This window comes from Thalassophryne amazonica, chromosome 13 (assembly GCF_902500255.1).
Source record: "Thalassophryne amazonica chromosome 13, fThaAma1.1, whole genome shotgun sequence".
In the NCBI taxonomy this organism is placed as follows: Eukaryota; Metazoa; Chordata; class Actinopteri; order Batrachoidiformes; family Batrachoididae; genus Thalassophryne; species Thalassophryne amazonica.
Window position 1 is genome coordinate 28978097 of NC_047115.1, and position 15110 is coordinate 28993206.

The 15110-nt window shown below is 45.7% G+C and overlaps 1 protein-coding gene across 1 annotated transcript in view; it reads right to left on the reverse strand.

The window, feature by feature from the left end:
• Positions 1-2305: 2305 nt before the first annotated feature.
• Positions 2306-15110, reverse strand: part of LOC117522935 — a 36692-nt gene continuing 23887 nt past the window's right edge. Inside the window, exons 3-4 of the mRNA XM_034184357.1 lie at positions 6322-6495; positions 2306-2511 (exon numbers count right to left, since the gene is read on the reverse strand). Coding sequence (XP_034040248.1) covers positions 2306-2511; positions 6322-6495 — 380 coding nt within the window. The remainder of the gene's footprint in view (positions 2512-6321; positions 6496-15110) is intronic.

The following is a 15110-nucleotide window of genomic DNA, read 5'->3' on the forward strand; positions in this document are numbered from 1 at the left end:
AAAAAGCGATAATGTTTTCGTTTGTTTGCAAGACATATCAGACAGTATGCACACTTTTGTTAATCATTCGCATCTATTGAGATATCCCATAATCCCTTGCGCACCAGAGAGTTGCGGCAGTCTAAACAACATAGAGAAGAACCACATAATGACAACTGCAAATGAACATTATACTACCAAAAATGTAACTTTTATGCTTTCATCACTTTAATAAGAGACTGCATCATGCATGAGACCCTGAAACCTTGCTAAACAATATTCTGTGTCTGCTACGTTTAACCTGCATGGAATTTAATAAATGCAAACCGAAATTCAGACATCTTATATATATTTCTCTCGAACCAACTGGACAAACAGTGTTGTAAAGGACAATAAGCAGGGCGTTAAAGAGCAACTTCGCATTCCCCCAGAACGATATGAGCAGGAGTGATCGCAGCAATTCCCTTTGAAAATAACGGAGAAACACCTGAGCTTCTCGCATGTTTACATAAAACAAACCACATAGTAATGTCTGTAAACCCAGAGAATATATTCACTAAAGTTTTAGGCCAATATACAAAGAGTTTTGATGTTGTAATGTTTATGCTGTTGTCCGTGTGCAGCGGTTAAAGTGCAGCCTGATCAGAACGTCTCAATGCATTTCTCATGTTTAATGACATCTTGCAGATCGGAGAACTCTTAGAAGTTTTGCGAGATTTTAAACCTCAATAGGATTTATTGGCTATTGGGCAATTCTATGGTAACGGAATTACAACAGCAGCAAAATCTGGACATACGAGGTCTGTCCAAAAGTATCGTACCTTTTTATTTTTTTCAAAAACTATATGGATTTGATTCATATGTTTTTACGTCAGCCAAGCTTGAACCTTCGTGCGCATGCGTGAGTTTTTCCACGCCTGTCGGTTGCGTCATTCACCTGTGAGCAGGCTTTGAGTGAGGAGTGGTCCACCCCTCTTGTCGTTGTTTCATTGCGAGGAAATGGCGGAATGATTTGGGCTTTTTTTCCATCAGAATTTTTTCAGAAACTGTTAGAGACAGGCAGCTGGAACCATTCAAAAAATTTATCTGGCTTTCGGTGAAAATTTACGGCTTCACAGAGAATAAGGGAGTGTTAATACAGCTTTAAGGACGGCCCACAATGGCGAGCCGCCATCGAAAGGCAGAAAACACCACATCATTTCTAAACGGATGGCTGTGTGGAGCCGGGACCGTCCGTGAGCAATTTCTCTGGTTATCACACATCAGCCATTTTCCGGCAGATTTCACTTTTAACAAGAGATTTTGTCGTGGATAGCCGCACAGAGGCTTCGCGCGTCACGACCGATTCGCTGATCGAGCGAGACAAAGGAACACCTCCGTTTCGGAGTGCCAGGGGACAAGTTGGGACATGCCTATCTCGGCTTTCAATGCTTACCAGCCCAGTGAGTATAAGAGAAATTGTGGAGAGCTATTGGCAACAGATAACTGGCTTTTTTACTGTGCTATGGCAATTGCTGTAGCTTGCCATCACATATGATATTAATGTATAAAATTCTGCTCTACTGAAGCATAAATTCTTCTAAAAACAGATTTTTAGACTTTTAGACTTTTAAGGCAACATTACATAGTACGAATACACAAATCAGCATTATCTTTTGATCTCATCTGCATGAGCTGGAGAGAGTGATTGGATTTAATGCTGCTCACTAAGACACATTTCAATGCCAGATAAATTTCTATTTAGATATAATCTGGATATGAAACACATTTTATGCCTGGTGTAAATGGAGCAATTGACAACACATGAGCTGCAGCACTTGCAATTGCGGAATTAAGCACATACTGAAAGCTCTGATGACAGGAGTTGAAAAGAAGAAGAAAACAGCCAAAAATAGGGTCTGGTTTGTTTTCTTCACTACAGCTGCTAATTTATTCACCAAGTTATTTAAATATGTCAGAATATATTCAGCCATGTTGCGATACATTGCTTTCTGTGCCATTAATATGGCCATCACTACCTTTTGTCCAAATCTTTGTGTTTTCAATACAAGCAGGTTTAAAGGAAAATGCTTGAACTGATCTGCAATACCAGATAATGGCCAGCAGAGAGCAAAGTTGGATAGATGCCACCAGAGACAGTGAGATGAATATGCAACATTCTTTGTCAGTTTACTGGTTAAAAAAAAAGTCAACAGAATATTGTTTATTACAAGAGTATTTGTGGGATGAAAAATTCTGCTTTGTCATTGGAAAGTGAACAGTAAAAGTATGACTGAAGTGCTTACAAAAAACAAAGGAAACATTGTAACACTACATTTCTATCCACCTACTGCTGATTGGATCTGGTGTGGTGCAGTTCGTCTTTGGTTTGCCTCGATCTTCCCTGAGGCCCTGGACCAGATCTGGGTTGAAGTCCTGCAGAGCTTTTCCTTCTCTTGACACACTGCTCCAGCCTCCTCAACCGCTCCTGGGATCGACTGATGAAGTCCGGTCTGAGGAGCTCTAAAGCTTCCTGGGAAGGCAGGGTTATATCTACAGTAATAACTCACAGAACTCACAGACAATAATCTCATGGCAAGAGAAACAAAACACTTCACAGCATTGAATCTATTCTAAAATATCCTTAATTTATTCGTTAACCTTTAATATCTAGGAGGTATATAAGAAACGTTATCAGCTTAGGGATAAAGGTAAGACAGCTTTATTAACTGAAGCAATCTGAACCCTCATAAACCTTACTGGACCTTTACTCTTCACAGTGATAAGATACAACTTAGTAAATTAACAGAGTAAAAAGAAAGAAGCATAAATAAAATTTAAACTACACTGCAGGGAGAATTTACAACGAGAACCATGCATGTGCCATGCACGTAACAACCCCATCTCATGACATTTTGTGATGGTATCACGAAATGTAATTTATCTATATGTTTGTGATACCGTCACAAAAACCGCCACATTTGTTGTGATGGTATCATGAATTTATTTTGTGATGGTGTCCAGGGGCGTAGGTTTGCATATGGACCATAGGGACAAGTCACAACCAATATTTTGGGATGGCAAAATAGTCCCTACCAATATTTAGCATTTTTTTTTATATAACAAAATCATTCACTATTTTTTTGCGAACTCGATACTATAATTTTAGTCATCACGTTTTGTGTTTTCGACGTGCCAGAGTGACAGGGTTACCATGTTGCAATTTCATTGGCTCACGTTCTTCTCACATGGACGTAAACAAAGCGCATCTCGTGGCAGGCAGTGCTTCATTTGTAAAGTGGGAGGTCCCGGAGCGCAGAGGATGGGTGGCTCCGGTGCAGTGTTGCCAGATGTACGATAATTATCGTATTTGTACGATAGTTTTGCCATCTGTACGATGTACGATCTATAATGGGAAAAAACCCAATATGTACGATAATTTCAGTTGGTTGCCCAAACACGCATCTCTCTCTGACACCCAAGAATCATTTTGCAGGCGTTGCACTCAGGTGGCATCAAAGACACAACACACACAGGGCTGCTGCTGGCTTTGGGCAGTCATTTGAAAGCCCGCCCCCTCCCCATACAAAGTAATGAGTTCCCATCCAATCTCTGCAGGACAGGACAGGAAGATTCCCCAACCAACATCTTTTTTTTTTTTCGAAACTGTATTTCAACAAATGCAATAACAACGAACAAAACACAAGAGCAAAGAGATATACAAGAAAAATAAAAAAAAAGTTCAAGTTCCTTATGGAGGTGTCAACATTTTTCTGTGTTCAACAAAATCTGCACAAGTGGCCATGGCATCGGATGACGACAGCGACCTCGAGGTTGAATTCAACTCTTTCTAGTCTGGTAATTAACACATGTTGTGTTACTTCACAGTCTGGTAGTGCATTTGCTTGTGCATTGCGTTCTTTTTGTGCCATAGTTTCCCCATTAATATAATTACTGTTTAAAAATGTGACATAAAATTCTTTGTAAATTAAAAAAAAAACCCGCTAAAATAGCTACGTTGTATGCGTTTTGTTTGTGTACGATAATTTCTCCCAAAATACGATAATTTGAGGTTTTGGTACGATAGTTTCATATTTCATATCTGGCAACACTGCTCCGGTGCAGAAAAACAAGAAGGGCGGGGGGGGGGGGTTGCGAACAATGCTGTGCGCCACACTTAAAATAAACTGCACACCCACACAAACACGCACACACACCTTCACAAATTACACTAACATCCTGCCTTTTCCTCAAAAAATACTACATTTATGTTTGCTGTCTGTCTATGTACTTTTCTGTGACTTTTGCGCTCTTTTTCATACTTTTCCCTCGTTTCAAAAGTCACCGAACGCACTTTACTGTAATATATGCAACATATAGCATACTGTTGGATAGCACGGGTTCTTGGCTTGCTGTCAGTGTTGAAATTTTTCAGAGTGAGGGCTTACATGAGAACTTACGGTAATGAGAATCAGCGGCGCACTAGTGTGAAACGTCCGTGTTTTTTCCTCTGTGTTATGACGTCACAGGCTTACGTTTACTGTAATACACCATATATATCATTGGAAATCCCTTTTTTTTTTGGCAAATTAGGTTGCCAGATACCTACAACTGCGTTATTGATGAAGAGAATAGATTATACATCTTGTTTGCAAAAACTTTTTTTTCTTTTTTTTGTTAGCTCCACAAGTATTTTTTTTTGTTGTCTTGTTCTCTCAGGTGTAGGCCTATAGAATAGATTCGTGATTTTGGGTGCAATTTTGTTATTTAAGCTATTTGTTTGTTTGCCTACACACTTAATATTGTAAATAAAGTGTTAAATTATTCAGCATTATGTCATCATATGTTATGTATTATGCTGTACTTGTACATCTAATGGTATGAGTGGGTTAGGGGGTGATGGTGGTGAGCAGGGGGGGCGGGGTGGGGTGTGTGGTATTGTCCCTACCAAAGCTGAGACCAAACCTACGCCCTTGATGGTGTCACAAAATGCAGGGTGATGCCGGGGTGGGGGTCTGTGGGGGTTATGGTTAGGGTTAATGGAAGTGGTAGGGTTAGAAATAGCAAAATAATAATAATAATAAAAAAAAATCACAAAAATGTGACTCATTTCATGACCTGAGCATAAAAAAGTATGAGTCATGAGGTGGAGGTGTACAGGAGCATGAAAATAAAAAGTGTGAGACTGGGCTGCAGGTGTTTCAGTGGGCCTTTGAGAGGGACCTTGCATGCAAATTCCTGAATGAATGAAAGTACATAGTCTGCAGCACAGTGAACTGCAGAATATTTACAGGTAAGATAAAAACTGTTCACTCTGATTTTGTTCAGTGCTTGCAATATGTTTTTGTATCAAGCACAGCTTGTTATGCATCTTAATTTTATAATAACATGAGTCTGGAGGGTGCTATGGTTTATCATCAACCCTCCATCTTTGGTTAACAGCCCAACATTCTGGGGAGGAAGAAAAGTAGCATAAAAATGTAAACAATAGTAAAATCCAGAGTTGGCTGTTTACATAAGTTCTGCTTTTTCTGTTCTGAATTTTCCCCTCACCTATATTTGACATTATTAAACTACTGATTTTGGAGCACGTGTTGGTGTCATGCATTTCTGCACCCACCATATTGCAGAACGACCCTGTGTCCTGGATGGCAACCACCCAAACAGACAGCAGGTGCAACACCATGTCTTGAAATTAGTCACTTGAAATGTGGGCATTCCCTTGGAACCTCCAGCTGCTGGGATCCTCAACACTGAGTCACCTGCATGCTGGAACACACCCAGAGAAAAAAACGGCACGTCCAAAATGTCGTAGGTGATGTTCTCACATAATGCAAGTGATTCTCCTCATCTTAGCCTTCTCAAGTAACAGGTCATTTGACAAAAAGTGATTCCAGCGATACCGAATATGCTCTGAAGATACCTGGTACCAAAGACATCCATTTGATGCCTGAGGCCACTGGTTAGCATCCAAGTCTCACAACCATACAGTAAGACAAGAAGCACCATGGGCCTAGACCTTAATTTTCCTGCAAAGATATTGACATCACCTAACATCTCTGAGCAACCTCATGACTCCATACGTGTTTCCCAGTTGTCTCTCAAAGGCTGAGGACCTAGACACATAAATGCCACTGTTGAGATAAGTGAACATTTTGCAAGTTCGACACTTTCACCACACGCAAATTCATAAAACATAATACAAAATAATTATAACTTGCAGGATCCTGATGTTTGTGGAAGCTTTGTGCTCCATTTTGTGTACGAGTAGCATAGGGAGGTCCAAGATTATTCAAACCACCTGTACTCCTAAAATGGTTAATTATTTTTTACAAGGAAAGAGTAACAGAATGTGGCTCCTACTTTGAGGCTGAGCGTCCTGGTTGTGCCTTCCATGATTCAGCCTTTCGTCTGGAATGATAAAAACAGGTCTCCTCACATAAACATGATGATGTTTGAGGCTTTGTGACCGGCAGACCGCTTCTCGCCATTCTATTTTGTCACTCTTTGTTTGCCTGTGCCACAATCTGGAGTCCACTTGAAAGAGAGAGAGAGAGAGAGAGGCGCACTAACTGTGAAATTGAATTTGCAAGGGACATAGAAACAAGTGGAGGAAAAACCAACAACGAGCAAATAGAGAGAAAAAAATCTGTACTGTAAAAACCAAGAATGCCAAGATCATTTTTCACATGGTGACTTTCACAGTTAATATGAAAGAAATTATTTTCTCAATTGTTTCTATTTGGTGGTGAATAAAAGACACAGAGGAGTGTACATATATTCTTCCCCTTGCAGACTGAGTTATAGCCCAATTTTCACAATGTTCTTGAGTCCCATTGATGCTTTTATGATCTGGAGAAGGAGGAAAATGAAGAGACCTCACACTGACCCTATACCGCCATCCTACTCACACACACACACACACACACACACACACACACACACACACAACACACACACACACACACACACACACACACACACACACACACACACACACACACACACACACACACACACACACACACACCACACACACACTATTGGCCAAGTCCAGAGAGAGAGAGAGAGAGAAACCCTGCGGGAACATGAGTGTGGTTTATGAATAATGTAAAAGATGACAGTGCATCCATCCTGCGACCGTAACGCCAGTCCTCCATCTTCTCTGGAATATATATCTCCACTGAATCGTGAGCCAAAACCATGCGGCATGCAGGTGGAGCATCATCACGTGCTCTGGGAAGCCCATGTAAAACCGCAACACTGCTACTCGGGCTAATTCTAATATCCGTCACACATAGCCAGAATGAGGCAGAATAGCGTCAGATGAATCAGCCCACATCCGAAAAGTGTTGGGTTTCAGTTCCACAACGTTCTGACAGCATTCTGCCAAAGTCCACACAGTTGGTCCGAGTCTGCCTGCTGTCCCGAGTGTGTTGCACATGTTCAAAGCACTCCGGGTGCCGTCTAGGTGGGACACCTATCCAACGGCGGTCTAAGCACCATCTGACCACAATTTACATATTCTGAAGGTGGTCCGAAATGATTTGGGTGCGTATGAGGGAACCTCGGGCATGGCAAAGCCTGCAGGCATGACCTGCACATGCCACTTATACACTTATAATGTCCACCTCCACTGTTCCCCCCCCAGAGTTGCAAAGGAAATGTTGATGTGGCACGCAGCCATCCATGTACAGGGGATGTGAACACAGTGCAAAAAAATGAAACCACTGTGTACACTGTGGGTCAATGTGTCAGACAGTGCACGGCGCAGCAGATCTGGACAGGCTGTTAAATGGTAAATGGACTGCATTTATATGGCGCTTTTCCATCTGCAACAGACGCTCAAAGTACTTTACAATAATGCCTCACATTCACCCTGATGTCAGGGTGCTGCCACACAAGGTACTCACTACACACTGACAGCAACTAGGGGATTAAGGACCTTGCCCAAGGGCCCTTAGTGATTTTCTGGTCAGGCTGGGATTTGAACCAAGGGCTCCTCTGGTCTCAAGCCCAAAGTTTAACCACTAGACCATCACCTCCCCTGTTATATCCATAACAGATCTTACAGTACAGATAATATTCCTCCCCATCTGTGACATAAATAATATTACAATAATATGCTTTTGGAGGGCGGTATGCATTTTCAGAGGCCCGACTTCCATGACCAGTCGCCCACAATGACAGTCTAACTCGGGCAAATATCTGTCATTTTAAAAAAGCCTGTAGTCCAGAGTTGTCGCCCATTGAAAATGTGTAGCACATTATGAAGCGCAAATATGACAATGGAGACCCCGGAATGTTGAACAACTGAAGTTGTACATCAAGCAAGAATGGGAAAGAATTCCACCTACAAAGCTTCAACAATTAGTGTCCTCCGTTCCCAAACACTTATTGAGTGTTGTTAGAAGGAAAGGTGATGTAACACAGTGGTAAACATACCACTGTCCCAGGTTTTTTGAAACGTGTTGTGAGGTGAAAAGTGTAGGAACACGGACCCACAACAGGGGGCGCAAATGAACGGACAATGGAATAAGCCAAAAATATAACAATTTAATGTTGTGAATGTGCACAACAGAGCAACAGACAACACAATTGAGATCAACAGTCAAATAAGTTACGGTGATGTGTGAGCAGGCTCGAGGATAGGAGACGCTGTCCCGAAAAGAGCCGGATCCCACACGCCTTCCACTCCACCGGACCTGAAGCAATCCTGGAGCTACCAAACACTGGGTCCCCAGGTGGCCACTGCCTCCGGCTGTCAGATCGGGTACTGCTGGCAGGAAGAACAGACAGGTGATGGTGGGTGTGTGAACACCCAGCAAACAGTTCAACATAAAGGTGGAAAGCACCTCCACTTCTCAATCACAATGTACACGGAGCTTGTACAGATCCTGAAGTCACACTTAAACAGAGTCTGCAAACTCAGAACAATGTCAGTCAGCACAGAAGTAAAAACGTTACCACTGTATGATACCAAAGGCTGAGACTTTACTTGTCGGTAGACGATTTCTCGTCAGTGAGGTGAAGATGCTGCCCGGCTCTTATGGAGGTGTAGATGATGGTGATGAGTGACAGCTGGCGTTGTTGATGAGTGACAGCTGCCACTCCCGGTGCTCCGGCGCCCTCACGTGCCTGAAGCCCACACTTCAGGCAGGACGCCCTCTGGTGGTGGGCCAGCAGTACCTCCTCTTCAGCGGCCCACACAACAGGACCCCCCCCCACAACAGGCGCCCTCCTGGCACCCGACCAGGCTTGTCCGGGGTGACGGGTGTAGAAGTCGGCCAGGAGGGCCGGGTCCAGGATGAAGCTCCTCTTCACCCAGGAGTGCTCTTCGGGTCCATAACCCTCCCAGTCCACAAGATACTGGAACCCCCGGCCCTTACGATGGACGTCCAGGAGCCGGCGAACTGTCCACGCAGGCTCCCCGTCGATGATCCGGGCAGGAGGCAGCGCTGGTCCAGGGGCACAGAGGGATGAGGTGTGGTGAGGCTTGAACCGGGAGACATGAAAGACTGGATGGATCCGCAGTGAAGCTGGCAGCCTCAGCTTCACCGCGGCAGGACTGAGGACCTTAATGATGGGGAAGGGGCCGATGTACCGATCCTTCAGTTTTTGTGAGTCCGCCTGTAACGGAATGTCTTTAGTCGACAGCCAAACCTCCTGCCCGGGCTGGTATGCAGCAGCCGGGGACCGCCGGCGGTCTGCATGGGCCTTGGCCCTCGTCCGGGCATTGAGCAGGGCAGAGCGGGCAGAGCGCCACACCCGATGGCACCGCCTCAGATGGGCCTGGACCGAGGGCACCCCGACCTCTCCCTCCACAAGTGGAAACAATGGGGCTGGTACCCCAAACACACCTCAAACGGGGAGAGGCCGGTGGCAGACGAGACTTGACTGTTGTGTGCGTACTCGATCCAGGCCAGATGGTTGCTCCAGGCCGTCGGGTGCGCCGAGGTCACACAGCGAAGGGCCTGCTCCAATTCCTGGTTGGCCCGCTCTACCTGCCCGTTGGTCTGGGGATGGTACCCAGATGAGAGGTGGTGGACCAGGAGGTCTGCAGTCTCCTGGGCCGTTGGGAGCTTTGGGAGGGCCACGAAGTGGGCCGCCTTGGAGAACCGGTCCACTATCGTGAGGATGGTGGTCATGCCCTGGGACAGCGGGAGGCCCGTGACAAAGTCCAGGCCGATGTGGGACTAGGTGCGGTGGGGCACGGGTAACGGCTGGAGGAGACCCTGTGCCCGTTGGTGGTCTGCCTTTCCCCTGGTGCAGGTGGTGCAGGCCTGCACATACTCCCGGACGTCGGCTTCCATAGACGCCCACCAGAAGCGCTGCCTGACCACTGCCACGGTTCTTCGCACCCCTGGGTGACAGGAGAGCTTGGAACCGTGACAGAAGTCCAGGACAGCAGCTCTGGCTTCCGGTGGGACATAGAGTCTGTTCCTTAGGCCGGTCCCCGGGTCCGGGTTCCGTGCCAGGGCCTCCCGGACGGTCTTCTCCACATCCCAGGTGAGGGCTGCCACGATAGTGGACTCGGGGATGATAGGTTCCGGTGGATCTGACAGCTCGACCTTGACCTCCTCTTCATGGACCTGGGACAGGGCATCAGATCGCTGGTTCTTAGTCCTGGGACGGTAGGTAATCTGGAAGTCAAATCGCCCGAAGAACAGTGACCAGCGGGCTTGCCTGGGGTTCAGACGCTTGGCGGTCCGAATGTACTCCAGGTTCCGATGGTCCGTGAAAACCGTAAATGGTACCGCAGCTCCCTCCAACAGGTGTCTCCACTCCTCAAGAGCCTCTTTCACCGCAAGAAGTTCCCGATTACCGACGTCATAGTTCCGCTCCGCCGGGGTCAACCAGCGGGAAAAATAGGCACATAGATGGAGAATCTTGTCGGACACTCCGCTCTGGGACAGCACGGCTCCTATCCCTGAGTCAGAGGCATCCACTTCAACAACAAACTGGCGATTGGGATCGGGCTGCACCAGAACGGGTGCAGACGAGAACCGACGTTTCAACTCCCTAAACGCGGCTTCGCACCGATCCGACCAGGTGAAGGGGACTTTAGTGGAGATCAGGGCCGTCAGGGGGCTAACTACCTGGCTATAACCCTTAATAAACCTCCGGTAGAAATTTGCAAAGCCGAGGAACTGTTGCAGCTTCCTACGGCTTGTCGGTTGGGGCCAATCCCTCACCGCCGCAACCTTGGCCGGATCGGGTGCGACGGAGTTGGAGGAGATTATGAACCCCAGGAAGGACAAAGAAGTGCGGTGGAACTCGCACTTCTCGCCCTTCACAAACAGCCGATTCTCCAACAACCGCTGCAGGACCTGACATACATGCTGGACATGGGTCTCAGGATCTGGGGAGAAGATGAGGATGTCGTCCAGGTATACGAAGACGAACCAGTGCAGGAAGTCCCGCAAGACATCATTAACCAATGCCTGGAACATCGCGGGCGCATTGGTGAGGCCGAACAGCATGACCAGGTACTCAAAGTGACCCAACGGGGTGTTAAATGCCGTCTTCCATTCGTCTCCCTTCCGGATCCGAACCAGGTGGTATGCATTTCTAAGATCCAATTTGGTGAAAATTTGGGCTCCATGCAGGGGCGTGAACACAGAATCTAACAGAGGCAGCAGGTATCGATTACGAACCGTGACTTCGTTCAGCCCTCTGTAGTCTATGCATGGACAGAGTCCGCCGTCTTTCTTGCCTACAAAAAAGAAACCTGCACCCATCGGGGAGGTGGAGTTCTGGATCAACCCAGCAGCTAAGGAGTCCCGGATATAGGTCTCCATTGATTCGCGCTGTGGGCGTGAGAGATTGTACAGCCTGCTGGACGGGTACTCAGCGCCTGGGATCAAATCAATGGCACAATCGTACGGACGGTGTGGGGGAAGAGCGAGTGCCAGATCTTTGCTGAAGACGTCAGCAAGATCATGGTACTCCTCAGGCACCGCTGACAGATTGGGGGGGACTTTAACCTCCTCATTAGCTGTCACACCGGGTGGAACCGAGGATCCTAAACATTCCCGGTGGCAGGTGTCGCTCCACTGTGTCACAACCCCAGACGGCCAGTCAATCCGGGGATTGTGCTTTAATATCCGTGGAAACCCCAAAATCACTCGGGAGGTAGAAGGTGTTATATAAAACACAATCTCCTCCCTGTGATTTCCAGACACCAATCAATCAATCAATCAACTTTTTTCTTATATAGCGCCAAATCACAACAAACAGTTGCCCCAAGGCGCTCCATATTGTAAGGCAAGGCCATACAATAATTATGAAAAACCCCAACGGTCAAAACGACCCCCTATGAGCAAGCACTTGGCAACAGTGGGAAGGAAAAACTCCCTTTTAACAGGAAGAAACCTCCAGCAGAACCAGGCTCAGGGAGGGGCAGTCTTCTGCTGAGACTGGTTGGGGCTGAGGGAAAAAAACAGGAAAAAGACATGCCGTGAAGGGGGGCAGAGATCGATCACTAATGATTAAATGCAGAGTGATGCATATGGAGCAAAAAGAGAAAGAAACAGTGCATCATGGGAACCCCCCCACAATCTACGTCTAAAGCAGCATAACCAAGGGATGGTCCAGGGTCACCCGATCCAGCCCTAACTATAAGCCTTAGCGAAAAGGAAAGTTTTAAGCCTAATCTTAAAAGTAGAGAGGGTATCTGTCTCCCTGATCTGAATTGGGAGCTGGTTCCACAGGAGAGGAGCCTGAAAGCTGAAGGCTCTGCCTCCCATTCTACTCTTACAAACCCTAGGAACTACAAGTAAGCCCGCAGTCTGAGAACGAAGCGCTCTAATGGGGTAATATGGTACTACGAGGTCCCTAAGATAAGATGGGACCTGATTATTCAAAACCTTATAAGTAAGAAGAAGAATTTTAAATTCTATTCTAGAATTAACAGGAAGCCAATGAAGAGAGGCCAACACGGGTGAGATATGCTCTCTCCTGCTAGTCCCCGTCAATACTCTAGCTGCAGCATTCTGAACCAACTGAAGGCTTTTTAGGGAACTTTTAGGACAACCTGATAATAATGAATTACAATAGTCCAGCCTAGAGGAAATAAATGCATGAATTAGTTTTTCAGCATCACTCTGAGACAAGACCTTTCTGATTTTAGAGATATTGCGTAAATGCAAAAAGGCAGTCCTACATATTTGTTTGATATGCGCTTTGAATGACATATCCTGATCAAAAATGACTCCAAGATTTCTCACAGTATTACTAGAGATCAGGGAAATGCCATCCAGGAGTAACGATCTGGTTAGACACCATGCTTCTAAGATTTGTGGGGCCAAGTACAATAACTTCAGTTTTATCTGAGTTTAAAAGCAGGAAATTAGAGGTCATCCATGTCTTTATGTCTGTAAGACAATCCTGCAGTTTAGCTAATTGGTGTGTATCCTCTGGCTTCATGGATAGATAAAGCTGGGTATCATCTGCGTAACAATGAAAATTTAAGCAATACCGTCTAATAATACTGCCTAAGGGAAGCATGTATAAAGTGAATAAAATTGGTCCTAGCACAGAACCTTGTGGAACTCCATAATTAACTTTAGTCTGTGAAGAAGATTCCCCATTTACATGAACAAACTGTAATCTAGTAGACAAATATGATTCAAACCACCGCAGCGCAGTGCCTTTAATACCTATGACATGCTCTAATCTCTGTAATAAAATTTTATGGTCAACAGTATCAAAAGCAGCACTGAGGTCCAACAGAACAAGCACAGAGATAAGTCCACTGTCCGAAGCCATAAGAAGATCATTTGTAACCTTCACTAATGCTGTTTCTGTACTATGATGAATTCTAAAACCTGACTGAAACTCTTCAAATAGACCATTCCTCTGCAGGTGATCAGTTAACTGTTTTACAACTACCCTCTCAAGAATCTTTGAGAGAAAAGGAAGGTTGGAAATTGGCCTATAATTAGCTAAGATAGCTGGGTCAAGTGATGGCTTTTTAAGTAATGGTTTAATTACTGCCACCTTAAAGGCCTGTGGTACATAACCAACTAACAAAGATAGATTGATCATATTTAAGATTGAAGCATTAAATAATGGTAGGACTTCCTTGAGCAGCCTGGCAGGAATGGGGTCCAATAAACATGCCGATGGTTTGGACGAAGCAACCAATGAAAATAACTCAGACAGAACAACCGGAGAGAAAGAGTCTAACCAAATACCGGCATCACTGAAAGCAGCCAAAGATAACGATACATCTTTGGGATGGTTATGAGTAATTTTTTCTCTAATAGTCAAAATTTTGTTAGCAAAGAAAGTCATGAAGTCATTACTAGTTAAAGTTAATGGAATACTCAGCTCAATAGAGCTCTGACTCTTTGTCAGCCTAGCTACAGTGCTGAAAAGAAACCTGAGGTTATTCTTATTTTCTTCAATTAGTGATGAGTAGAAAGATGTCCTAGCTTTACGGAGGGCTTTTTTATAGAGCAACAAACTCTTTTTCCAGGCTAAGTGAAGATCTTCTAAATTAGTGAGACGCCATTTCCTCTCCAATTTACGGGTTATCTGCTTTAAGCTACGAGTTTGTGAGTTATACCACGGAGTCAGACACTTCTGATTTAAAGCTCTCTTTTTCACCACCAATGTCACTGGTTGTGTCTGATGTGTGATTAATGGCAGAAGGGTGCCATCTAGTGCCCGTACCTTCAATGGGGAAGGTAGTGCCACTAGAGGGAGCCCTACCTCCCTGGCCCATCTGCTGTCCAGCAGATTCCCTTCAGACCCCGTGTCCACCAGTGCTGGGGCGTGAAGGGTAAGATCTCCACAAAGGATCGTCACTGGGATGCGTGCTGATCTACGGGCTTTTCCCGCGTGGATGTTATGGCCCACCCTTAACCCAGTCTTTAAGGGCAGGCGTTGTAGTTTAACCGTTTGGGGCAGTTTCTTTGTATGTGCTTGTCAGAGCCACAGAAAAAACACTCCCCGTGAGCCAGCCTCCGTTGTCTGTCATGTGATTTTACTTTGGCCCTGCTCGTGTCCATAGCTTCGTCAGCAGGGGGAGCTGTGGCTCCACGGAGCTCTCTGACTGTGGAGCGTGGAGACGGCGGCACCGATTCGGACCCGGAAGGAAGAGGGACGGCTCGTGCCCGGCCATGCCCTTCGCCCTGCTCCCGACG